The 25127-nt window shown below is 41.1% G+C and overlaps 1 protein-coding gene across 2 annotated transcripts; it reads left to right on the forward strand.

Annotated features, from left to right (window-relative positions):
• Positions 1 to 6867: 6867 nt before the first annotated feature.
• LOC149285886 (methionine adenosyltransferase 2 subunit beta-like) lies at positions 6868 to 22995 on the forward strand. 2 transcript variants are annotated; one of them, XM_089494768.1, is made up of 7 exons: positions 6868 to 6930; positions 14452 to 14643; positions 16924 to 17038; positions 17206 to 17358; positions 21314 to 21507; positions 21965 to 22078; positions 22825 to 22995. In XM_089494768.1, exons 1-7 carry the CDS (start codon positions 6868 to 6870, stop codon positions 22993 to 22995), a joined length of 1002 nt encoding a protein of 333 aa, XP_089350894.1. The 2 variants fall into 2 exon arrangements, with proteins under 2 accessions (XP_089350894.1, XP_089350895.1); XM_089494769.1 differs by having other exon boundaries at positions 6868 to 6924.
• Positions 22996 to 25127: the final 2132 nt, after the last annotated feature.

Raw genomic sequence — 25127 nt, forward strand, 5'->3', positions numbered from 1 at the left:
ACAGTGGGGGGCTTCCAAAATGTCCCAAATGGGATATGGGCCCAGGAAACCAATTTCTGAAAATTCCAAATGTGAAAACGAAAATGCGCATGTTCCAGTTTTGCCCTCATAGCTTCCTCAAAAAATGCATGAACCATGCATGTGAGGCCTTGTTGGAACCGGGGGATGTTGGTGAACACAATTTGGTGTTTTGTTCTGCAGTTGCACATATTCTATACAAAATATAATATAAAATCTAAAGCAACATTGCAACATATGCAAAAAAAACAAAAAAATATCTCAAAATTTTGCAGCAATTGGCGATAAAATCCCTGTTTGAAAAGTGTCAAAATGACCCTAGTTGTACACCTTGTACTTATCTACTGTTCATAAACATATAATTTTGGGGGGGTAATCAGTATCTGTGACAACTATTGCAGTTATTAGACTACCATGCCAAATTTGAAAAAAATTACATTTCAAAAACGTGATGCATGCCTTGCAATATTTGCCCTATACTGGTCAAAATAGATAAAAATCCTGGCCATGTTGGGTGGTTTCCAAATCAGGACAAGTTAATGAATATATTTGGGATAATTTTTTCCCATTGGTTTAATGTGTGTACAATTTGTATGTATACAAAACTGTAAAAAAAATGCGTTTTTCCATTTTTTCCCCACTTTTTCCAGTTTTTTTCAAACAAAACAATGTACTACCCAGCTTACTATGGTTTCAAATGAAAGCCCTACTTGTGCTGAAAAAAACAATATATGATTTGTGTGGGTGCACCAATTGATAAGAGAGAAATTACAGTTGAAGAAAGACATGGCAAAAACACAAAAACGGCTCCGGTCCTTTAGCGACATCTTAGTATCAAAATCCCGGTCCTGAAGGGGTTAAACCAAAGCTGATGTGATTACGCTTATCTTTTGAGTTTACCTCCAGAGTATCCCCTGAGGCATCTCTATGTACCTTTTTATCTCAATACTTGTTGCTGTCTATCCAGGATAAACACGCTCAAAGTTGCTTTCAGCAAATGGAAATCAAATTTAGTCATTTCCGTAACACTCACAGCCCAATAGCTTGCACAAACAGTCATGTGAACATTATTAAATTTAGTCTTGAATCCTTTATATAAAGTACGTTTTGAGCTACATATGCTTTGCATTTCCCAAGATGTTGGTTTTGTGTGGCATCTGTACTCTAAGACAACAAGCCAGCCAACAGGTGAGATATTCCTTCATTTTCTTGTGTGATCTAGAAATGCGTTATTTGTGCTAAGGTAGCCAATAGTTAACTGTTGTGCAAATATAGTTACCTGATGCTTAGTCTGTCTGCCATGGCAAATTTACCTGTTAAGTAAGCCAAAGCTATGTAAGGGTGTGTGCATACTATAGTAACCCAGCTAAGGTTTGTCAATTGATTTGATTATCAAGCACTGCAGGCACTCCATCCGTTAAAAAAAATAATACCAGTAGATAATAGTTACCGGCACACGGCTGTCCTGATGAAAGTCTGAAATAAACAAGACTGAAACGTTGACTTGAAAACCGAAGTTGTTTGTGTGGTTATTTGGAAAGTCCCTGGAGTGCCGGTAACTATTTTTGGACTTTATATTATTTACTGCTACAGCTATTTGGCACCGGGCATAAACTTGGCATTTGGAGTGCAATTGTTAATTTTGGACTTTATATATATATATATATATATATATATATTAATGGATGGAGTGTCTGCAGTGCTTAATAATCAAATCCATTAAAAAAATTATATATATATATATATATATATATATATATATACCATAACTCCCAGGCTACTCAGCTTAACAGAGGAGTTATTCTCATATGGAAACTTCAAACTATAGAAGTCACTAAGAAATCATGATGTTAATGATCCTGCTACTAGCTTTCACCACTTTGCACCAGTATTGGTCCTTTATATATATATATATATATGTGTGTGTATATATATATATATATATATATATATATATATATATATACATATACACACATAAATATATATGTCCTTCAACAAGGTACACTTAATATGTATTATACTTTGAATATAATGCAGACTTGCAGTATACGTTTTGTTAAAAGCATCCCAGATTACAAGAGCAATGAATTCTGCAATGCATAACATTCAGTGATTATTTATTATTATCTTTTATTTATATAGCACCAACAGTTTACGCAGTGCTTAATACAATACATAAATTCAAGGGGTATGACAAGACAAGAATTGACAGACTAAGACAAATCGATACATTAAGTGGAAAGGGCCCTGCTCGCAAGCTTACAATCTTGAGGGAATGGGGTGACAAACATAAGGCACAGAGAAAGGATGAGAGGTAGTGTGGTGGTTGTATCAATGACAAGGAAGTTCTAGCAGATAAGATGGTATGCTTCTCTGAAGAAGTGGGTTTTAAGATGTTTCTAGACGGGAAAAGGAAGAGGTGATAAGTGAGGAGGAGAGCCTTAGCCCATGGGAAGAATGTAGGGATCGAGTAGGAGAGTATTTGCTTATGAGGGCAGAAATGTATGGAGGAACAGTATTATGGATGGCCTTATATGTCAGTACCAGCATTATAAAATTAATTCTAAAGGTAATTGGGAGCCAGTGGAGGGTTTCACAGAGTGGGGAAGCAGAAGAGGAGCGACGTGCAAGGAAGATAGCCTAGCATTTAGGACAGACTGTAGAGGAGAGAGTCGAGACAGGGGAACGCCAACCAGAATGTTGCAGTAGTCAAGACGGGAAATGATAAGTGAATGAACCAGAGTTTTTGTGGATTCTTGGGTGAGGAATGAGCGGATACGAGAGATGTTTTTTAGGTGCAAGCGGCAGGATCTGGCGAGGGACTGAATGTGAGGGATGAAGGAAAGGTTAGAGTCAAGGATGACCCCCAAGGCATCGGGCCTGGTAAGTAGGGGAGATAGTCGTGTTGTTAATGGTGATAGGGAATTCAAGTAGTGGAGTGGAGATAATGAGTTCAGTTTTAGAAAGATTAAGTTTCAGGTAGCGTTGTGACATCCATGAAGAAATAGCAGACAAGCAATTACCATGGGTAATACAGGACATGAGAGATGGAAAGAGATCAGGAGAAGACAGGTAGATTTGGGTATCATCTGCATATAGATGATACTGGAGACCAAATGAGTTGATTAGTTTGCCAAGAGATGAATTATAAAGAGAGAAAAGCAGAGGGCCAAGGACTGAACCTTGGGGGACAACAACCGAAAGTGGAAGGGGTGATGATGTCTTGCCAGAGACAGATATGAGGAGATCCAGGGGAGAGCTGTATCTCGAATGCCTATAGAAGCAAGTAAGTCTAGAAGAAGGTGGTGATCAACAGTATCAAAAGCAGCAGAGAGATCCAGTAGTATTAGAATAGAGAAGTGACCTTTTGCTTTGGCAGAGAGCAAGTCATTGGAGACTTTTGTTAGAGCTGTTTCAGTAGAGCGAGGGGGTTTGAAACGAGACTGTAGAGGGTCAAGGAGGGAATTAGAGGAGAGGAAGTTTGTACACAATCCGTTCAAGCAGTTTAGAGGTAAAAGGAAGCAGGACGGTAGTTAGTCAAACAGACAGGATCTGAGGAAGAATTTTTTTAGAATGGGTGTGATCCAACTTCCAGAGAAGGTCTAAACTGACTGTTAAATATAAGTACTGATGAATGATTACCATTTGTGTCCCTAACATGATTTGTCTGTAACTGGGCTTATAGCAAGAAGCAAGAGATCAAGACTTAGGCTAGAATTAAATCTTGAGAACAAAGTATTGTGTTCATGTTTTGGAAGTATCCCCTAGCTTATGCGACGATCTGCTAAAGCACGACACCCAGGATCCCAGATAACCGAGTACCATGTGACTGCGCAAAACACATCTCATAGAACATGGAAAGTGACGGCAGATAAGAACCATTCGGCCCATCCACAGAATACTTGTCTTATTCCCTGGCCTTATCCTATATCTAGCCCAATTGTATGCCTATCCCATGCTTGTTTAAATGCCTTCAATGTATTAACATCTACCACTTCAGCTGGAAGGCTATTCCATGCATCAACTACCCTTTCAGAAATGTAATATTTCCTGATGTTACTTTTAAACCTTTGCCCCTCTAGCTTAAGACTATGTCCTCTTGTTGTGGAAGTATTTCTCATTTTAAATAAATAATCCTTTCTTCATTTATCATTGCTGACTCATTTTAAGTACCGTATTGGCTCGGATATAGGCCGCCCCCGTATATAGGCCGCACCCTAAAAGTTTGGTGCTTTTTTAAAGAAAAAGTTTTTTTCTTTAAAAAAGCACCAAAAAAACATGCTGCCACTCTGCCCCCCCCCGAGATATGCTGTCACTGTCCTCCCTCCCCGAGATATGCTACCACTGTCCGTCCCCCCCCCCCCGAGATATGCTGCCACTGTCCCCCCCCCCCCCGAGATATGCTGCCACTGTCCTCCTCCCTCCCCGAGATATGCTGCCACTGTCCTCCTCTGCCCCCCGACTTACCGGAGCTGACTCCCGGGTGTCTTGCGAGGCCGGCGGGGGACATCTACGCAATACGCGTATACAACTTCCGGTGCCGGATGTGCCGGCACCGGAAGTTGTATACGCGTATTGCGTAGATGTCCCCCGCCGGCCCCGCAAGACACCCGGGAGTCTGCTCCGGTAAGTCAGGCGGGGGGCCAGAGGTAAAACGCATCGTGCAGTTAGACAACCGCACGATGCGCTTAGACAACCTCCCGTGCCGGCACCCCCCCCCCCTGGGAAGTGCTGGCAGGGGAGGCTGTCTGAGCGTATCGGGGAGTAGGATGCAGGTCCCCTGCACCGCTGCGGGGGATCTGTATCCTAACCCCGCTGCCTGCCCGGCGCCCGGGACTGCATGTCCCGGGCGTCGGGCGCTAGACCCCGAATATAGGCCGCACCCCCACTTTAAAGACTTAAAGTGGGGGAAAAAAGTGCAGCCTATATCCGAGCCAATACGGTATTTAAATGTTTTTATCACATCCCTGTCACATCTTTCTTCGAGGCTTATATAATAATTACTCTTTAGTCCCTTACCTCACATGTTGAGGTTAGGACTGTATCAAATATTCTATACTCTGCCCTTGGGTTTTTCTGCCCTAGGTGCATTATCTTGCACTTACCCGCATTAAATGTTAGTTGCCAGAGCTCAGATGGATCCACGTATACTGCCAGATCCATATTATACATCTATACAGCTGGGTCCATGCATATTTCACATTTATAGGACCAGAACCTTACACATAATAGCATACCCCACAACATACACAATGGGTTCCAGAGTACGCATGTAAAATGAAAATATACTTAAAGATAAGCATTACTTTTTTCACTGATCAATTCATGTACTTCACTGCAAACGTCAAAAGACGCTGGAAAGACAAACTAACGTGCTTGTGTCATGCTGTTATGCGTCCATTCTGGAGGAGCGAGTGTACATAAATGTTTGTGCTGCCGTTATACCTTTATTTGCGAGTGTCCTGAAAGTGAATGTCCTTATAGCAGAGTATGCCTATATCCACACGGATAGATCCTTTCATATTTCACATCTAAATATACTGCCAGATCCATGCATATTTCACATCAGCACAGATACACACATATTTCACATCCATATAGCTGCTTTCTTGCATATTTCACATCTATACACCTAGATCTTTGCACATTTCACACATATACAGCCAGGTCTGTTCCTTGAGACCTCTGCTTCAGAAAGGGAGGATATATCGAGAAACAAGAGAGATGGGGATAAAGGGGGAAGCTAATGAGAAAGGGCGGAGATAAGAGAGATAGGTATGGAAATAGCAAAAGAAGAGAGATGAAGAAATTGCATGCACAGCAAGTAAGCATATGGCTGCAAGGGCAAGTCTAAGATTTGCTACATATATGTGAAATATGTATGGATCGGGTTTGTATAGCTGTGAAACATGCATGTACAGAGCTATATACATATGAAACATGCATGGATCCCAGCTGTATTTCATGCATTTATAAAGCAGCAAGTATATATGTTAAATATGCTGTACACATGTGAAGTATACATGGATCTGGCTGTATTTTTTGTTAACTGGATCTCTTTATTATACTTTATTTATAAAGCGCCAACAGATTCCGCAGCGCTGTACAATGATGAAAATGTTACAGATAACGACAAGTACAATACATTAATTGACATACAGACACAAGAGGAATCAAGGGCCCTGTTTCTGTAGGAATTTACCATCTCATGCATTTAAATGGAGCTTGTGATAGGGAAAAATAAATTCTCATGAATTCTAGATTTCAAAGGTACAATATAAGGTGACACTCAGCTATCATATTTATGGATGTCATGGCTGTGTGAGGCACTTTACACCCCTTATAATTGCCCTATGCCAACACTTGACATAATAAAAAAAGGTTGCTTTACATATTTAAAAGTATAGTAATATATAATTATTAATCGAGTCCGATCGCACCTTCTCACTCTTAAGTGCTGGTTTCAGTTATATCAGTGCCTTTTCTGGAGCAGCACAACAACATGCGATCAAACGTGAACGAAACATACAGACAGCCGTCTGCCGCAAAGGACGGACTGAGTGACGTACAAAACGCGTGTAAGCCATCCGATTGGCTGTCTGAAATCCAACATCCATGTCCTGCCAATAGAGTTCTACCCTCCTCATAACAGGACCTCGTTGAACCCGCTGTGGGCGCAGCCCGATTGGTTGACACGGGAAATTGTGCTTACAGCAAGCCAATGCGATCGCTTGACACGCCCCGATAGTCAATGTCCTGTCATAGAGTCATTTAGAAGGCAAGAGAAAACGGTGCTCGTCCGAAGGAAAGGTAGACTTGCGGGATCTGTTTCTGCAAAGCCCCGTGATGGAGGGGAGAGACAGGGAGTACAAGATTCACTTCTTACCTGGCTGGGTAGAGGTAGTGCAGGTGAGAGGCAGGTGTTTGGGAAGAACTAACAGGCCGCGCTTGTGTCTTGCGGTTCCTACGCTCTTTTTTTCTGTCGCAGATCTTTGTGGTAAAATGTTACCAGGAGAGGATCTTTTGGTTATATTGGGAAAGGAGGTAAACTTTCGGCTGCTTTGGTCAGAAACTCCCATGATCCTCGGGTATATGGATCACGAAGAGCTGGATTTTTATTTTTAATGCACGCTCCAGAATCTTGTGGTTGAGATCTTAACATTACAAAATGTTTATCAACTTAATTAGCATACATTTCAAATCATCGGACAATATTGTATTCCAACCGAAGCCCTCCGAAAATCATCGGACTTCGGTTGGAATACAATACTGTCCGATGATTTGAAATGTATGCTAATTAAGTTGATAAATATTTTGTAATGTTAAGATTATTAATTTAATGTATTAAAACTAAATTGTAGTGTTATTCGCAAATAACCTGTTGGTTGGAGAAGCTATGCAGGCTTCTAATGGGATGTCTTGCTCACGTTATCATTATCATGATCATAAAAAAAGTTAGAATTTCGCTGAGAAGAACCCTTAAACCTGAAGCAGAATATTTAAAACAATTACGATACTTAACACCTGTCAACAACTTTATTTAAAAACGTTGTTTAAGTGTAAGATCAGGCTAAGTATGGTTTTAAAGTAATGTTTCTTGTGCTTTACCTTTTCTGCTACTTTCTAAGTCTTATGTATTTTCGCATAACTTCACAGTTTACAACCAGGGCGGATTAGCAATGAGGCAATTGGTGTCAAGGAACTCAACTTTGCTGCTTGTATGCAGCAGTGGAATAGTCTGTATAAGCCTGTGATGGCAGCTTCCTGTTTTTCCCGTCGTGTAGTGTCAGTACCACGGGGGTGTCGCTCTTCCTGGGACAAGGACCTAGAAACGAAGAGGTTAAGATACCTCCTAACCCCTCCTACTCCTCCCTATAAGAGCCCCGGCAACCCTCATACCTTCAGTTTTTTCCTTGTCCCTTGTCAGGGACGGACCTTGTTTTTTTGTTTTTTTCGTTGGTGGGGCACACGGGTTGTGTCCGGGGGTTCCCTCCGATTGCTCCCCGGGTGGTGAGCAGAGCGAGGAGTAACGTCCGCATCGGCGGACGTTACGGAGCCGTTTAGACGCCGCGCTCTTATGCCGGCAGGTTGGAGCATGCGCACAGCGGTGGAACGCACGCCAGAGGGCGCTGCGTTCCACCAAGAGTACTGACACGCTATTGAGCATGCGTGATTCAGTTTCTCTTGTTCAGGGCGCGAAAACTAACTGGTTTTCGCATATATATAGCTGTGCTGCCCAGTCTGACAGCAGAGGAGCTTGTCAACACTGGGATTTCCGTGTCACCAGCCCCCCCACACGGATTGAGGAGTTGTAAGGTAGGATTTGGTTAATCTTACCCTGTCAAATCCTCTGCCCTGTATATTTTCTACTAAAAATTTTTTTGTGTTTTATATTAGATGTCTGGTCCGGTTTCACCAGATAGGCCGGATAAAGAGAAATCTTTTACACCTGCTCCAAAAAAGGCTGTGGTTAAAACCAAACATTTATCGTGCACTGAATGTGCCACTCCGTTGCCGGATGGTTGTAAGAAGAAATTTTGCAATGCCTGCTCTGCTGAGAGTTTGGCAAAAGAAAAACAAAAAGACATGCAGTCTTTTTTAGGTTGGTTCCAGGACAACCTGGCGCAAACGTTTGAAACGTTTAAAGCAGCAGCAGCTACACCTGTGGAACCCGTTAAACTTAAATCCCACAAACGTAAGAGGGTATTATCCCCTCATTCTGATTTATCCTCTGGGGAGGTTTCTAGTTCATCCTATTCAGCTTCATCTAGTGGGGAGTCAGAGGATGAGACCAATTTTCCTCCACAGGAGCTGCGTAAATTTGTTAAGGAAGTCTCACGGCTTTTTCAGGATTCAGACCTGTCAGCGCACCCCAAAGGATTGCCCATGTTATCTCACATGCAGAATCTCATGTATAGAGAGTGGAATAATCCAGGCAAAAGAGCCTTTATATCAAAGCACTCTAAGCAGCTTTTTTACCTTCAGGGCGATGAAAAATGGGAAGATATCCCTAAAGTAGACGTCCAGATAGCCCAGCTTTCCAAACGTACGACCATTCCCATTAGCGAAGTGGCTGGTCTTAAGGATCCTATGGATAAGAGGGCAGAAACGTCTTGCAGACGTATTTACCAATCATCTGGATTCCAGTGTAAAGTGGCGTTGTCTAGCGCATCTGTGGCTAAAGCGCAGGGTGTCTGGTTGCAGTCCTTAGAGGGCAGTCTTTCAGAATCTATGGATGAAGGTTTGTCTAAACTATTTAAAAACCTGACACTGGCTAATAGCTTCCTGCTGGAAGCTGCAGAAGAGGGCCTTAAGCTTTCAGCCCGTAACATGGGTTTGTCTTCCGTTGCCAGAAGGGCATTATGGCTACGTTCCTGGGCAGCAGATACTGCCTCCAAATCTACTCTATGCGATCTGCCCTTTGAAAGAACCAAGCTATTCGGTTCTTCCTTGGAGGAACTGATCAGACACATGTCTGATACTAAAAAGGCACTTCCTCAGGATAGGAAAAGCAGATGGAACAAGCGATACCAGTATAGACCTTCCAGGCCTTTTCAACCAGTTTTCAAGACTCAAGCTTTTCGTAAACAACACGAGAGAAAGTTTCAGGAACACCCTAAGAAACCAGAGGGTAGGAAGTTCTGACGGTGTTGGAGGTCGTCTGCAATGGTTCCTACCAAAATGGAGGCAAACCACAAACAATTCCTGGGTCCTCAGGATCATTGCGGACGGGTACAGGATAAAGTTTTCCGGTTTTCCTCGTCCTCTGTTCCTGATTTCGTGTTACCCCTCTCAGGTGAAGAACTCAGCACTGTTGGCCGAAAGCCTTACCCTTCTAAAAAAGGGTGTCATAGAGCCTGTTCCAAAGTATCAGGAGTTTCAGGGAGTTTATTCCCGTCTCTTCCTGGTCTCAAAGCCGGATGGGTCCTTCCGTCCAATTCTGGATTTAAAGAAAGTCAATGCAAATATTCCTTACCGTCACTTCAGAATGGAATCCATTCTCACGGTTACCCGCCTGTTGAGACAAGGGGACCTTATGGTTACGTTAGACCTAAAAGATGCCTATCTCCATGTGCCTATCGCCATAGCCTCCAGGAGATATCTCAGGTTTGCCATAAGAGTCGGGACAAGAGTTCGTCATTTCCAGTTTACTGCTCTCCATTTTGGCCTGTCGTCAGCTCCTCGGATCTTCACAAAGCTTTTAACTCCTATTGCAGCGGCTTTACGGAAAGAGGGGATCACAGTCGTCCCTTATCTAGACGATTGGCTGCTAAAAGCAAGTTCTTCTCAGGAGCTCCGGGCACATCTCAGCTTTACGACCCAATGCTTGGGGGAACACGGCTGGATCATAAATTACAAAAAGTCCAACCTGATTCCAACTACGAAGATCCAGTTTCTGGGGCTCATAGTGGATTCCGTCTCTTCGAGACTTTATCTCCCACGCTCCAAGATCAAGAAGATAAAGAATCAGGTGTCCTTTCTGCAACAAAATCCAACCCTTTCCTTCAGGTTGGCTATGAGTATCCTGGGCAGTGGGACATCCTACAACAGTGGTCCAGGAGACCGGAGGATCTAGATGTTACCTTCACGGTATCCAGGGAGGTTTTACTCCGGCTGAATTGGTGGAAAGCAAAGGAGCGCCTCACCCAAGGGTGATCTTTTCTACCACGTCATTGGATCACCCTCACCACGGATGCCTCCAAGGTAGGCTGGGGAGCTCATCTACTCGACCTCTGCAGTCAGGGCAGTTGGTCCTTAATCGATCAAGCCCAATCATCAAACTTTCGGGAACTGAAAGCTGTGTTCCTGGCACTCAAGACCTTCGGTCCAAGATTACGGGGGAAAGCTGTGAGAATCCAGTCCGACAATGCCACCACAGTCTCATATATAAACAGACAGGGTGGCACCCGGATTCCAAGGCTACAGGACCTTTCAGACCATCTCATGCGCTGGGCCCAAAGAAACCTGGAGGATTTAGCAGCGACACATATCAAAGGAGTAGACAACTGTCTGGCAGACGATCTCAGCAGATCTCGTTGCTCCCAAGCAAACTGGTCCCTGGACAAGAGCATTTTTTCTCTCCTAGTTCAAAGATTCGGCCTACCAGATATAGACCTTATGGCGACCAGACAAAACAGGAAATTGCCAGTTTTCGCCTCCCTTTACAGGCAGGACAATCCCCCCCTGCTAGACGGAATGTCAGTGGTTTGGTCTTTCAAGATGGCTTATGTGTTTCCTCCAGTAGCCATGATTCCTCGGATCCTCCTAAAGATTCGGGTAGACAGAGCCAGGGTTTTAGCTATTCTCCCTTATTGGCCGAATCGAAGTTGGTTTTCGGAGCTGCTCAGTATGGCGATTTCAGTATGGGAGCTGCCAGTTTCCTCCCATCTTCTGGAAAACAAGAACCTGTCCAAGGATGTTCTTCTGCAGTTCAGATTGACGGCCTGGCTGCTGCAAGGATGATCCTCCAGAGCAGAGGCGTTTCCAATTCTATGTCAGAAATCCTCTTGGGTTCAGTACGAAGATCTACGTCCACTATTTATCTTCGAGTCTGGAATAAATTTCTCCACTGGTGTGTCTCCAAAGGTTTGGATTTCTCTTCTCCCCCCACAAGTTCTGTTCTGGATTTTTTGCAGGAAGGTTTTTCAGCGGGTCTCACAGTCTCGACGCTTAAGGGACAGGTTTCAGCCCTGAGTCATTTTCTCCTGTCGGAGTTGGCGTCCCAAGTTCTCGTCAGGCGTTTTTTTAAGGCTGCCATCATTCAACGGCCTCCCAGACGTTCGCATTTTCCCTCCTGGGATTTGTCATTGGTCCTCCAAGCACTCTGCTCTGAACCATTCGAACCTTTGGAAGAGGTATCTCTAAAATTTTTATCCCTCAAGACGGCTTTTTTGGTGGCCATTACCTCAGCGAGGAGGGTCAGTGAACTTCAAGCTCTTTCCGCGGCTCCAGAATTTACTATTTTCCACCAAGATAAAGTCGTCCTGTATGTTAAACCTTCTTTTTTGCCCAAGGTTATCTCTGAAGCTAATGTCAATCAGCCATTAATTTTGCCCTCTTTCTTCCCGTCTCCTTCAACTCCGGAAGAATCACTCTGGCACACTTTAGACGTCCACAGAGCTCTACGAATTTATATAGACCGCACTGCTTTTTTCCGCTCCATGGATCAATTGTTTGTTAATTATTTTGGTAGATCTGCAGGCCATGCGGCCTCCAAGCACACGATATCTCGATGGCTTTCCGATACTATTCGCTTAGCCTACTCTCTCAGTGGTCAGGTTCTTTCATCCCGCATTACTGCTCACTCCACCAGAGCTATGGCTACATCCTGGGCTGAAAGGTCTTCGGCATCTCCAGAAGAAATATGCAAAGCAGCTACTTGGTCTTCCTTTCACACGTTTATCAAGCATTACCGGCTAGACATCTTCTCCTCCTCTGATGCTGACTTCGGGCGTAAGGTGCTTCAGGCAGTTACCTCGTGACCGTTTTTTCCCCACCCAGGAGGGGTCATCTTGCTATATCCCCGTGGTACTGACACTACACGACGGGAAAAATAGTAATTTTACTTACCGTAAATTCTTTTTTCCTTAGTGTAGTGTCAGTACATATATCCCTCCCTGTGCATTTTTGTATTAAAATTATTTTTTGCAAGCTATCTTGTGTTTCTTGGTACTTTCTGAAGGTATGAGGGTTGCCGGGGCTCTTATAGGGAGGAGTAGGAGGGGTTAGGAGGTATCTTAACCTCTTCGGTTCTAGGTCCTTGTCCCAGGAAGAGCGACACCCCCGTGGTACTGACACTACACTAAGGAAAAAAGAATTTACGGTAAGTAAAATTACTATTTTTCATCAGGTGACCTTATCTTCCAATGAGAAGCTCTTTCTGTAGTCACCTGTTATAGTGAGCAAGAGTGGAGGCTGTATGTCTCTGCTTGTAGGTTAATGTGTGAAGATCCCCCAGGCTACATAAATAGTTTGTTTACGTTACGGGATGACATTAGCATGAGTGCGTGTATTGGTGTATGGTGTTAGCATGTGTAGAGTGTTAGCGTGTTTTTATTTTCGTACGTTACCCAACCTTGTGCCTGGGGTTTGTCGAGCACTGCCATAGACTACATTTACATACCCTTACACCATAGTGTAAGGGTGTGTAAATGTAGTCTATGGCAGTGCTCGACAAACCCCAGGCACCAGGTTGGGTAACGTACGAAAATAAAAACATGATTTGGGATGGGGGAAAAAAAAAAAACTGGCTCCTAGATCCAAACCTAATTTGTTGACCCCTGGTTTAAGTTATGCAATGAGGAAAGACAAACGTCAAGGTCAGACTTTAAGTAAGGTTGGAATATCTCTATGCCAACCTGTTTTTTGTTTTTTTTACCAACAAAAGAGAAAAAACTTGATTAATCATCAGCCTCTGATTAACAGGGTTAAGGAACTTTTTATTTTGTAGGATTTAAAAAAAAAAAAAAATACATACAAGAATACCAAGCATACTTTCATTGCCGTTAAATATTCTATTGGCTGCATTTGTGTTGCATGTCTGTTTGGAAATTTGATATAATTGTTTTGATTAAGCTAAAAGGTGCTGCCTCCATAACACTACTTAAAACTGATTTAACCACTATGAAGTTGCTCCTCCCCACCCATATGCGTTCTTCAGTGGTAGTGGTGAATGGTTCCTTTAAGGATGGTTTGCTGTGTTTTTTTTTTATTAACATTGTAACAAGTAAACCAAAGTCTCACAAGATGGCTTGGAAGTTCCTAAATGTGTGTGTTGTGATGTTTTTTCCTTTTAGTTGTCTAACGCATTTTAATGTAGAAAAATAGCCAAAGGGACACTCCAGCGCTTCAATATGCACTTCAATGCATACAATAGCTGCATGGTCCCAGTCTGTTTTGAAAATACACGGTGGGCATTCTGCAGAATCTCCCATATGCGTTTGCCTATTTGCCATGCAGCAGACCATGCCGGCTGAACGCATCTCCTGACACCTGATGTACTTACTGCAAGTTAGCTCCATTGCTGAATTGGCAAATCCTCCAGGGGGGGCTAATTAAACCTCGGAAAAACAATGTTGATGGGAGCACTTTGCTGCCACTGATTTGGCTTCATCAATCCCTGGGTCCCCTTTTTAAAATACTATCAATGTATGTATCTCTAGCAGCCCAATAAATAAACAGTTGCTGTATAAAGCTCCAGAACGAATTACTTACCTCTGTACTTTTGGCTCACGATTTTATTTGGCAAGGGAACCACTGCAAAATGGATTTTATTTTTCCCGTTTACTAGGCTGTCCGATGTTATCAAAGAGAACAGTGTAATCTTGCCGTAATATGTTTGATTTGCTCTCTTATAGACAATGTCTGTCTCCTAACAGATCTACCTAAATTATGTCCCTATATTAAATTTGATGTTCTTGCCTTTTATAGGAGGATGTTGTTCCCGACAGAAGGGCAATGATAACTGGTGCTTCTGGCCTTCTTGGCCGAGCTGTGTATAAAGAATTCAAGGACAGCAACTGGCATGTGTTGGGCTGTGGGTATAGCCGAGCTCGACCCAGATTTGAACGTCTTAACCTACTAGACCCAACAGCAGTGAGATCATTGATCCAGGACTTTAAGGTAAAGCTTGGTTCTGTTTCATGGATATTTAATGAAACTGTTAACCCAGGGCTTGACAAATTTGTTGTAAATCTAGGCGCCAGGTAAAAAAGTTAGGAGCCAGGATTTTTTTTTACACTAATTGTTGGTTAGGAGTGATCGGATGATCATCAGCCCACTTACTAAACTCACAGCATTTGACCTGGAAGCACCCTGGACCTTTAGGTCAGTGCTGTTTTTTTTTTTTTATATATAATTTTTTTTTTTTTTAACGCTTTCAATGCTGATGTTCCATTGGAGCACAGCATTGACTGATATTTAGTCCCCACAAGCTTGTGGGGACAAATGTTAACCCCTGCAATGCCACGGATGTGTTAGACAATTGTGGAATTGAAGGGGTTAACGCTGCACTGTCGCTCTCATGGAGCGATCAGGCAGCAGGGGGGTGTTGGGGCTGGTCTCCACACTCATGTGAAGACCAAAGAACCCTCTCCCCCTGTCCCTGAAGCTGCCTCTGGCAGCTGGGACGCAATTGCTGGTCTATAGACCAGCCATTGCAGGGGGGAGTCTCTGATGACTGCTGTAGGCTTCCATGCCTACAGGAGTCAAAGGGCTTGTGGGCAGCAGCAGAGCCCCTTACAAAACGGGAATTAACCCCTAAATGCTGCGATCGCGGCATTGAAGGGGTTAACGCTGCCCTGTCGCTCTCATGGAGTGATCAGGCAGCAGGGGGATGTTGTGTCAGGTCCCCACACTTGTGTGGGGACCCAATCAACACTGAACCCCCTTTCCTGAAGCTGCCTGTGACAGCTGAAAACGCTATTGCAGGTTTTCCTGCAATCGCGGTTTCAGCCTACAGGATCACTCCGTGGGAGTGATCTCAGGCTCGGGGGCGGGCTCTGAGTGGCTGTGCTGTCTGCCCAGACTCCTGGGCAGACAGCAGCAGCAGCGCCCCCCGTGGTGACGCAGGGGCATTTTTTTTTGGATGTAAGAGGCTGACAAACTCCTAGGCGCCAGGACAAAATTCTGAGTCGACCTGGCGCCTGGGATTTGTCGAGCCCTGTGTTAACCCAATTATTCCAGCTTTTGTTTTTCTAAAACTAGGTCTCCCTCCTCCCGGCACAGAATTTTGGATACACTGTAGATTGTCTAAACTGCTCCACGTTTCTGATGTCTGTACTCCTAGCCTGTTGGAAAGCATCTGTGCCAATAGCATGAACAGGATGCTTCTGAGTTTGTCCCTAGCATTCAGCCACGAAGAAATGTATGTCTGTTTAATAAACCCATAGAAATCAGCCAAGAGGCAAGTTATTAGCAGTGCCTGTATAGTTGAAGAGTGTGCACGTGAGGTCCAATGCTTGGATGCCAGAGTCATCTGAAGGGTCACTGAAGCAAACTGCTGGTGCATTTCACATACTTGGCGATGAAACTAGAAACATCAGTTATAGCAGTCAGCACCTTCTTGGTAATTTTTTCCAAAGTGCCTTGTGACATTATGATGGTGTTTTAATTTACTGCATGTAGGAGATAGCCTTCAACATTAAGACCCTTATTTCTGCTCTTGCAACTCGTACCCTTTCCCGTCAAGTGCACACAATCCATTGTTGTGGTTGGCAATAGTGTGTTATGTACATGTCCTTACCAGACAACAGGGGTGGTGAAAAAAATCTAAGTCCTTTAAGCTGCTGTATTTTTTTCATTATGGGTGCAGTGAAAGTTTATGTGGGTCCACTTTGCACCCACATAAATTTCCACTGCACCCATAATGAGAAAAAAGACTTGCCTTTGCACCCACATAATTTTTTATTGGACCCATATTGCAAAATGATGGACTTGCTACTGCACCCACTTTGAACCTCCATAAATTGCACCTGCATCCATGTTGCACCTAAAGGACTTGTTTTATTAATGTAATATTATAAATGCAGGAATATTTTACTGTTATACAAACAGGTAGTCCCAGTTGCTGCTGCTTTATGGTGATTGTTGGTTACTTTATTACATGTGATATAACTGAGCAGATGAATTTGGGCTCAGGCTATGTGTATGAAGAGTTAATAGCCATATCAGGACAGATCTGACCGAAATACTGCGCAGTATTGAGAGTTTTGGAGCTGGCAAACTGGGTATAAGTTTTACATCTTTTACATCAGAGTTTAAGGGATTTATAGAAACATTTTTTATGTACCATAAAAAAATGGTACATAAATTACTAATCCTCCAAGGGCATGTAAAAATTTTTGATCACAACGCGTGTGTGTAATATATAATCCAACTTTTTATTAATGTATTGCTTTGCAGCCCCACGTAATTATACATTGTGCAGCAGAAAGAAGGCCAGACATTGTGGAAAATCAGCCCGAGTCTGCTTCCATGCTGAATGTGGGTACTTCTGAGAATTTAGCAAAAGAAGCAGGTAAATCACCACAAAGTTCTTTAAAATTCTTATTACAGATATTATTGCGTTATTCATTATTTAAAGGTTATTCCTTTGCATATGTTAACTGTGCAAAATATTTTTATTTAAGAAGAGGTTAGAGGGTATAAAATCTGACATTTTATCTGTGTGTATTTTGCTTACAGCCAAAATTGGTGCATTTATGATCTACATAAGTTCTGATTATGTTTTTGATGGACGTGATCCGCCTTACAGTGAAGATTCTATACCAAATCCATTAAATACTTACGGAAAAACAAAGTTGGAAGGGGAAAGAGCGGTGTTACGAAATAATGAAGGTAAAAACATTGATGTTACTATCTTTTAGGCAGTGCTTGTCTCTGTTCTGTTACTTTTGCTGATCATTAGCAGAAGAGACAGTAACTGCATTCCCTGGGTCCCAAGGCTCAGGTTTAACCCCTTGATGACAATTGCCGGTCCGGGCACGTCACCGGAAAACAAACGGTTAACGACAATTGACGTGCCAGGACCGTCATGACTTTAAACGGGTCTAGAAAGCGTTCTACGTTCGCTTTCTGCACCCAAACGGTGTTGCTGTAATGCCTCGACCTCGAGGCATTCAGCAACACCACGATCGGTGGTGTCTGGGACGTGTCTGGGCCCCTCCCCGGGGCGTCAACATCCGCCATACATTGTATGGCGGCGGACGCCCGTTTTAAAAATGTTTAGGAGGCGATCAACGATCACCTCCTAAACGTAAATGGTGTCGCTGGAATGCCTCGATCAGGAGGCATTCAGCGACACCAAACACTTACCCCAGGACGGTCACAGCGGCAGCTGCATGCAATCTTCACCATCCGCAAGATGGCGGCGGCCCGGGAAAAAAAAATAAAGATGAAAAAGTTCGCTAGATGGTCTCCAGACCCTCTAGAGAACTCTGGCTCCACTTGCAGGTTTAATACAGGTACTGCATTCAACCATGCAAGTCAATGGAGCCCAGCTTTCTAATCACAGTGTGATTAGTAAAAATAAATTCTACAATTAATAATAATTAGAAAAAAATAGTTGAAAAAACAGTGTGTACACAAATGTAAAAAAGGGAAAAAAATAAAAAATATATTTTTGTGAGCAAGTCCTAAAATTAGCACATTAGCTTGCATGGAAAGAGTTAAAACCAATTCTCCCATGGAAAGAGTTAAAATACTGGCATATTAAATGCCCATGGGGTGTCTACTTTTAAAAAATGTATGATCTGATGGGGTAAATTGAATTGGCCGGGTTCAACAATGTCCCAATTAACACTGGGGGGGAAGGATGGCCACACATCAAATTTCCAATTAGAAAAATGCACACGTCCCAAATGTGGCCTTTTAGTTCCCCCAAAAAATGACAAACCCATGCATGTGGGGTATCGCTGTACTCGGGAGATGTTGCTGAACACATATTGGGGTGTTGTGTGACCGCAGCATATACCAGGAGCTGTAAATTCATACATAAAATAGGTGTGTGTGGGAAAAATACACACAAAAAAATACTACTGCAACTTTGAAAAAATGCTGGTGGTAAAATGTGTGCATGCAAAGAGTTAAAATACCCTGGGGTGTCTAGTTTTCAAAAATATATGGTTTTATTGGGCACACTGAAATGGCCCGGCTCAAAGATGCACCAAATAGGGCATGGGCAGTGGATCCCCAAATGCCGAAGTTCAACATTGAAAAATGCGCATACCCCAAATGTGGCCCTTCCCCCCCCCCCCCAAACAGCCAGGCAAAATCATTCATGTGAGGTATCGCTGTACTCAGGAGATGTTGCTGAACACAAATTGGGGTGTTTTATGATAGTGACATATACCAGAACCTGTTTATTCATACCTGAAGTAAAATGTGTGTGAAAAAACAAATGCAAAAAAATGACTACCACAAAGTTTGACAAAGACTGGTGGTAGATATGGTGCATGGAAAGAGTAAAAATACTAGCATTTGAAATACCCTGGGTTGTCTAGTTTTCAAAAATATATGATTTGATGGGGTAAATTGCATTGGCCAGCTTCAAAGATACCCGAAATGGCACATGGGGGGAAGAATTACCAGATTTGGAAAAAAATGGCTTTGAAATAGCAAAACGCTACCTGTACTTATTGCCCCATAACGTGTAGAAAAAAGCAAAAAAACATAAAAACATTGGGCATTTCTAAACTCAGGACAAATAATAGAATCTATTTAGCAGGTTTTTTCATTACCTTTTATAGATGAGTAAAAGATTTTTCAACTAAAAGTTAGAAAAAGTGTTTTGGTTTTTTTCTAAATTTTTCACCATATTTTATACTTTTTTAATAGTAAATAATATGATACAATCAAAACAATATATAACTTGTGTGGGTTCAGTAAACGGGAAAGAAGAAAATTACTGCTAAACACGAGCAGCGCAGAAATGTTAAAACGGCCATTGTCCCAAAGGGTACAAAAAGTAAAATCAGCCTTTGTCACGAAAGGGTTAAAAAAAAAAAAAAGCTTGTTCTGTAGTTGGTGTGGTTTAGTTAAGTAGGAATTAGAATGGGCTAGGTAGAGGTTAAAAAACCAAAACAATATAGAAATATAGGCTGGTTTTTAGTTAACCCCTTAAGGACCGGGCTCATTTTTCGTTTTGTACCCTGTGGGACCGAGGCTGTTTTAATACTTTTGTGGTGCTTGTGTTCAGCTGTAATTTTCTCCTCACCCATTTAGTGTACCCACATAAGTTACATATTGTTTTTTTCAGGACAAGATGGGCTTTCTTCAGATACCATTATTTTGATCGTATCATCTTATTTACTATAAAAAAATAAAAAAAACATGGTGAAAAATTGAAAAAAAACACATTTTATGACTTTTATTTGAAAAATCTTTTACTCACCTAAAAAAGCAAGTAAAAAAACTAGCTAAATAGATTCTACTACTTGTCCTGAGTTTAGAAATACCCAATGTTTTTATGTTTTTTTGCTGTTTTTTGTAAGTTATAGGGCAATAAGTACAAGCAGCGTTTTATGATTTCCAAATCTTTTTTAACAAATCTGGTCATTCTGCCTCCATCTCCTCTTTGGAACATCTTTGAAGCCGGTTAACTCAATTTAACCCATTCAAACCATATATTTTTGAAAACTAGACACCCCAGGGTATTCCAAATGCTGTTATTTTAACCCTTTCCATGCACCAATTATACAACTACACTTTGTCAAACTTTGTAATAGTAATTTTTTTTCACACAAATTGTACTTTAGTTATAGATATACAGGTCCTGGTATATGTCACTGTCAAACAACACCCCAATGTGTGTTCAGGAACATCTCCTGAGTGCAGTGATACCTGACATGCATGGATTTGTCGTGTTGTTTGAGATTTAAAATGCCACATTTGGGAAGTGCGCTTTTTTTGTCCATTTTGGAAAGTCTGTACCTATGCCCTATCTTTGAGCTCAGCCACTCCAATTTACCCCATAAGCCATTTTTTTTTATATTAGACACCCCTTGGGTATTTGAAGTGCTTTTATTTTAACTCTTTGTTGAGATTTTTGAGAAATTTTAGCACTTGCTCAAAATAATAAACTTTATTTTTTATTTTTTTTTATTTTTTTTTTATATATTTTTTTACACATTTTGCTGGATGGTTCATCTAGTGACATCACTGCATAATTATTTTCAAATGTTAGCACTTTTAATTTTTTCCATATTTTTTTTTTTTTTAATATTTTACTAATCACATTGTGATTAGAAAGCTGGGCTCCATTGACTTGCATGGTTGAATGCAGTACCTGTATTCAACCTGCAAGTGGAGCCAGAGTTCTCTAGCCCATCTAGCAAACTTTAAAAACTTGTTTGTTGCTTTTACAGGGCGGCCGCCATCTTGTTGATGGCGAAGAACACCGGCAGCTGCGGCTGTGACCGCTCTCCGGAGCGGTCACAGCCCACCCAGAGGTAAGTGTTTGGTGGCCCCCGATGCCGATCTCGGCGTTACTGAATGCCTCGACATCGAGGCATTACAGTAACGCCGTTTAAGCGAAGAAAGTGATCGTTGATCACTTTCTAAGCTTATTTTACTTTTTGACGGTTCAGGACCGTCAAAGGTCATTTAGTGACCTTCATGTCATGACGGTCCTGAACCGGCAAAGGTCGCGAAGGGGATAAGGGTAAGTTAACACATATTTGGTATTTTCTTCCATTTATACTAGCTGTGAATAGTTTCATATACCTGTAAAACTGTAAATAAACTTTTTGTTTTGTGAGTACTTTTTGTTTAACAGTTGCATCTCATTTCATAGGTGCTGCTGTGCTTCGAGTTCCTGTACTATACGGAGCAGTTGAAAAAATTGAGGAAAGTGCTGTTACTATAATGTTTGACAAAGTACAGTTTAGCAACAAGTCAGCCAATATGGAGCATTTGCAGCAAAGGTTTCCGACATATGTGAAGGATGTTGCTGTGGTTTGCCTTCAGTTAGTGGAAAAGAAACTGCAGGTAGAATTGTCAACTAATGGTTTCAATTTTGTGGGGTTTTGTTTTTTTTGTTCTGGGCTTTGTAAAATGCTGAAAATAGTGTGCCATTTCCATTTAATTGCTCCCTCTGGAATCCTTTTTTTTTTTTTTTTTTTTTTTTTTCTCTCCATCCTCAAGGTTTAATCACACAAAACGTGAACTTTTCAGAAGCATTTTATGTTTCTTTGGACACAATATAGGTGGCTGCTTATGCGTCATGTGTTCCTGGCAAAAATATGAATACGGCAAAATCTTTAAGGAGTTATTTTTTTTTATAGAAATGTTATATTTAGCATGCATGTACTTTAACTTGGTAAAATGTATTTTTTTAACAAGGTTTATTAATGTTCTTATATTTAAATTAATGCCCTTTTACCCTCAGTGAGCATTGTTCTTGATTGCATTGCTAACTGTCGTGTTTATTTTGTCTTTATTTAAGGATCCTTCCCTAAGAGGAATATTTCATTGGTCTGGAAACGAACAGATGACTAAGTATGAGATCGCTTGTGCTATGGCTGATGCCTTCAACCTCCCTAGCAGCCATTTAAGACCAGTAAGCAAAGTAGCAAAAGAATAAAAGTTCTTATAAACAATTGATCATTAGAATGTTACACCTCTACAAAATATTTTGATTGCCAACGCCGGTGTTCACTTGGATTTGCATCAGGCGTCGCCTACTGTTTTGGGTGTTTTTGTATCGAAGTAGCAGAGAATCCTGCACTCACACTGACAGATGCGTTTCGAAAACATCACAAACTTCCTAATGAGATGAGTTCAAGTAAGATAGTTGTTGAATTTGAGCTTGTTTGTATGCTAACTCAAATGATTTGAGCTACAGTGTGGTTCCACATAGTCTGTGTGGCTGTTGGCAATCTATGTCCTGAAGTATGTTTTTGTTGTGGAAAAGGAACTGCATCACGTGTGTGTGTGTGTGTGTGTGTGTGTGTGTGTGTGTGTGTGTGTGTGTGATGATGATCTTTAACTTTTGTCTATGATTCACTTTTGTGAAAGGTGTTCAGTCTTCTGTGCAGATTAAATCTGTAGCATGTTGGAGAAAGAAAAATACGTACCATCTTTCGTGTTTGTAAAGATCTTAAGAAAAAAGTGTAAATTTGTTAGGCATTGCTAATCATGCTTTATATACTTTAAATCTGATCTTTGATATGTACATCTTTCTATGTTTAGTTTAGATGTCCAAATAGATTAAAAAATCATAAATAAGTATTTCTATGTTTTTTTTATATTTATACATATGTTTTCCTTACCCTATCAAATGAAATGTGGTTTACGTTAATTTAGATCACAGATGAACCTTTTGGGGCCACCCTTCGACCAATGAACCCACGGTTGAACTGCTCAAAGCTGGAGATGATGGGCATCGGCCAGAGGACACCATTTAGAGTGGGCATCCGGGAGTCCCTGTGGCCATTTCTGGTTGACAAGCGGTGGAGACAGACAGTCTTCCATTAGATATTAGAATCTAGTTTCTTCAGAAGAAAGAAACTGTCACTTTTTTGTTTTTTCTTAAAGAAAATTTAGTTTTGTATGCATGTTATAAGATATTTTTTTTTTTATGTTAACTGGCTGGTCTGTTTACAAATTTTGGAGCAATATTTTCACATGCCAAAATGCCCAATATTATGTCAATCTGCAAATATGAATACCCGCCTCGCATGCGGTTATATTAGTTTAAATACTTTAATGTTCCTAAGACATACATTTTGTTTACTCCTTGTCTACTGAATCAAAAGGAATGGGAGAAAATTGGTTTGCAGGGTGCACATTAAATATGTGCGGCAATATAGATTGCGTATGGTAGTAAAATTTACATTGTTATAGCTTATTGAAACTTAATGGCTAGTGATTTATCCTGTCATGTACAGCCATGTTTTGAGTGTATATGCAAGTGAACCTATTACTTTATTAATTAAATTTAGTACAATAAATGATAATTGTTCACAAGATTTTCCTTTAACCTACTTCTATCATCATCAAAATTAAATTTAAAACTGTAAACTTTGCTTGTAAACATTGCTGTTTTGTAGTATTATAGATTAAAATATTTTTACAACTTAAATGTTTATAAGTATGTGTAGCACATATTGGAATATCGCAAACAATTTACCATTGTTAAAACAGACATTTAACAAAGCAGTGATAGTAGACTCAACAATTCTGTGTAAAGGTATTTCCTCATGCCAAGACGGAGGCCTCGTTTTTACTTAACTGTAAGTATGTAGAATGCCAAGCAGTAACAAGTTATTTCTGGTTACATTGGCACCGAACTTGACATGGAAGACTGGCCATAACTAATTTATTTTGTCTTCATTTTGAATCTTGTGCTTAAAGAGCTAATTTGTCCAACCACATTTTCACGTTGTTGCTCATAATGTGGTCCTGTTAAGACCATTCACAATTTCTTCTGTGCAGAGGTTTATTTAACTTTCTATACAGAGAGAGTTGCATCTTGCCGGTTTTAAATTGCTACTTTGTTGTGTGATAAAGTCTCATCAGCTGTTATAAATGAGATGTAAGATGAAGGACCCACAGATGGTGCCTAGCAAAATAATGCTAAACATTTGTGGGCTGTGTGTGTGGGTCGTATGTATTAACATGCCTACATGTGATCTGTTGGAAAAAGATATTTAATTCTGCTTACTTAGTGTTGTGCATCTGATGGATAAACTCTTCTTTAGTGTTTGTACTTGCAGTTTAATTTTGTTGCATTCAAAATAAAAAAATAAAAAATAGGTATATCTATCTTTGTTTTAACTTAAGTATCTATTCATAAATAAATCTTAGATGTTCGCATCATCTGGTTTAGTTAGATAATAGTTTTGAGATAACCATGAAACAGCATGTTGAAACAGGTTTACATTTTTCAGTAACAAACTAGTCAATTTTAATTGTATCCTGGAACCAAATAGTAAGATATTAATAGGAAACTGAAAATACTATTCTGTAGAATCTACACCTATTTCACTCCTGAGTTAGACATTTGTCTTACACATTCCCTGCAGAAAACAAACTCTGTACAGAGCAACAAGAGATTGTTTAACATCAATGCCACAACAAAGAGAACCCTGCTCTGCATAGCACTCTGATATTGTATAATACCAAGGAAGTAGTTTATTGCCCTGTAGTAAGTATAATAGAAGGCACAATGTCACAAAGGACCGTATACTAGCCTGCAAAAAACTTTAGCTGAATTTGTATTCTTTATGATGAAGAACGTAGCACAGGGAGACCTGCCCTACACAACACTGATTATATCAATGCTATAAAACAGAGCAAGATTACATTGTGATGTGAATGCCATTATCCATCCTTTACCAGCATCTGTTGTTGGCTTTTCCCACCCAAAGTAGACAGCCACTAGTTTAGCTACCCTCCGTTCAATAACTCCTTTGTTGGGAACAAAAATGTTTGGTTTTTTTTATACATACCAGAAAAATGGGAAGGTGATAAAAATAGCTAACAATTGAACAACCAATTACATTCCAGGTACATCATGAAAAGATGTCTATAGAGGACCAATGATATACCTGGTACATCATCTGTAAGCACAGTGCTGTGCCAGCACAGTGATGGCGAGGTCACAG

The sequence above is a fragment of the Sceloporus occidentalis genome, unplaced genomic scaffold, assembly GCF_023333645.1.
Source record: "Sceloporus occidentalis isolate IW3139 unplaced genomic scaffold, rSceOcc1.0.p SCAF_75, whole genome shotgun sequence".
Classification (NCBI taxonomy): domain Eukaryota; kingdom Metazoa; phylum Chordata; class Lepidosauria; order Squamata; family Phrynosomatidae; genus Sceloporus; species Sceloporus occidentalis.

Excerpts from the sequence above, each read along its gene's own strand:
- LOC149285886 (XM_089494768.1), top strand. The coding sequence starts at position 6,868 with ATGGAGGGGAGAGACAGGGAGTACAAGATTCACTTCTTACCTGGCTGG. Across the intron at positions 6,931-14,451 it reads GCTGGGTAGAGGTAGTGCAG|GAGGATGTTGTTCCCGACAG; the intron begins GTGAGAGGCAGG and ends TGCCTTTTATAG. Across the intron at positions 14,644-16,923 it reads CATTGATCCAGGACTTTAAG|CCCCACGTAATTATACATTG; the intron begins GTAAAGCTTGGT and ends ATTGCTTTGCAG.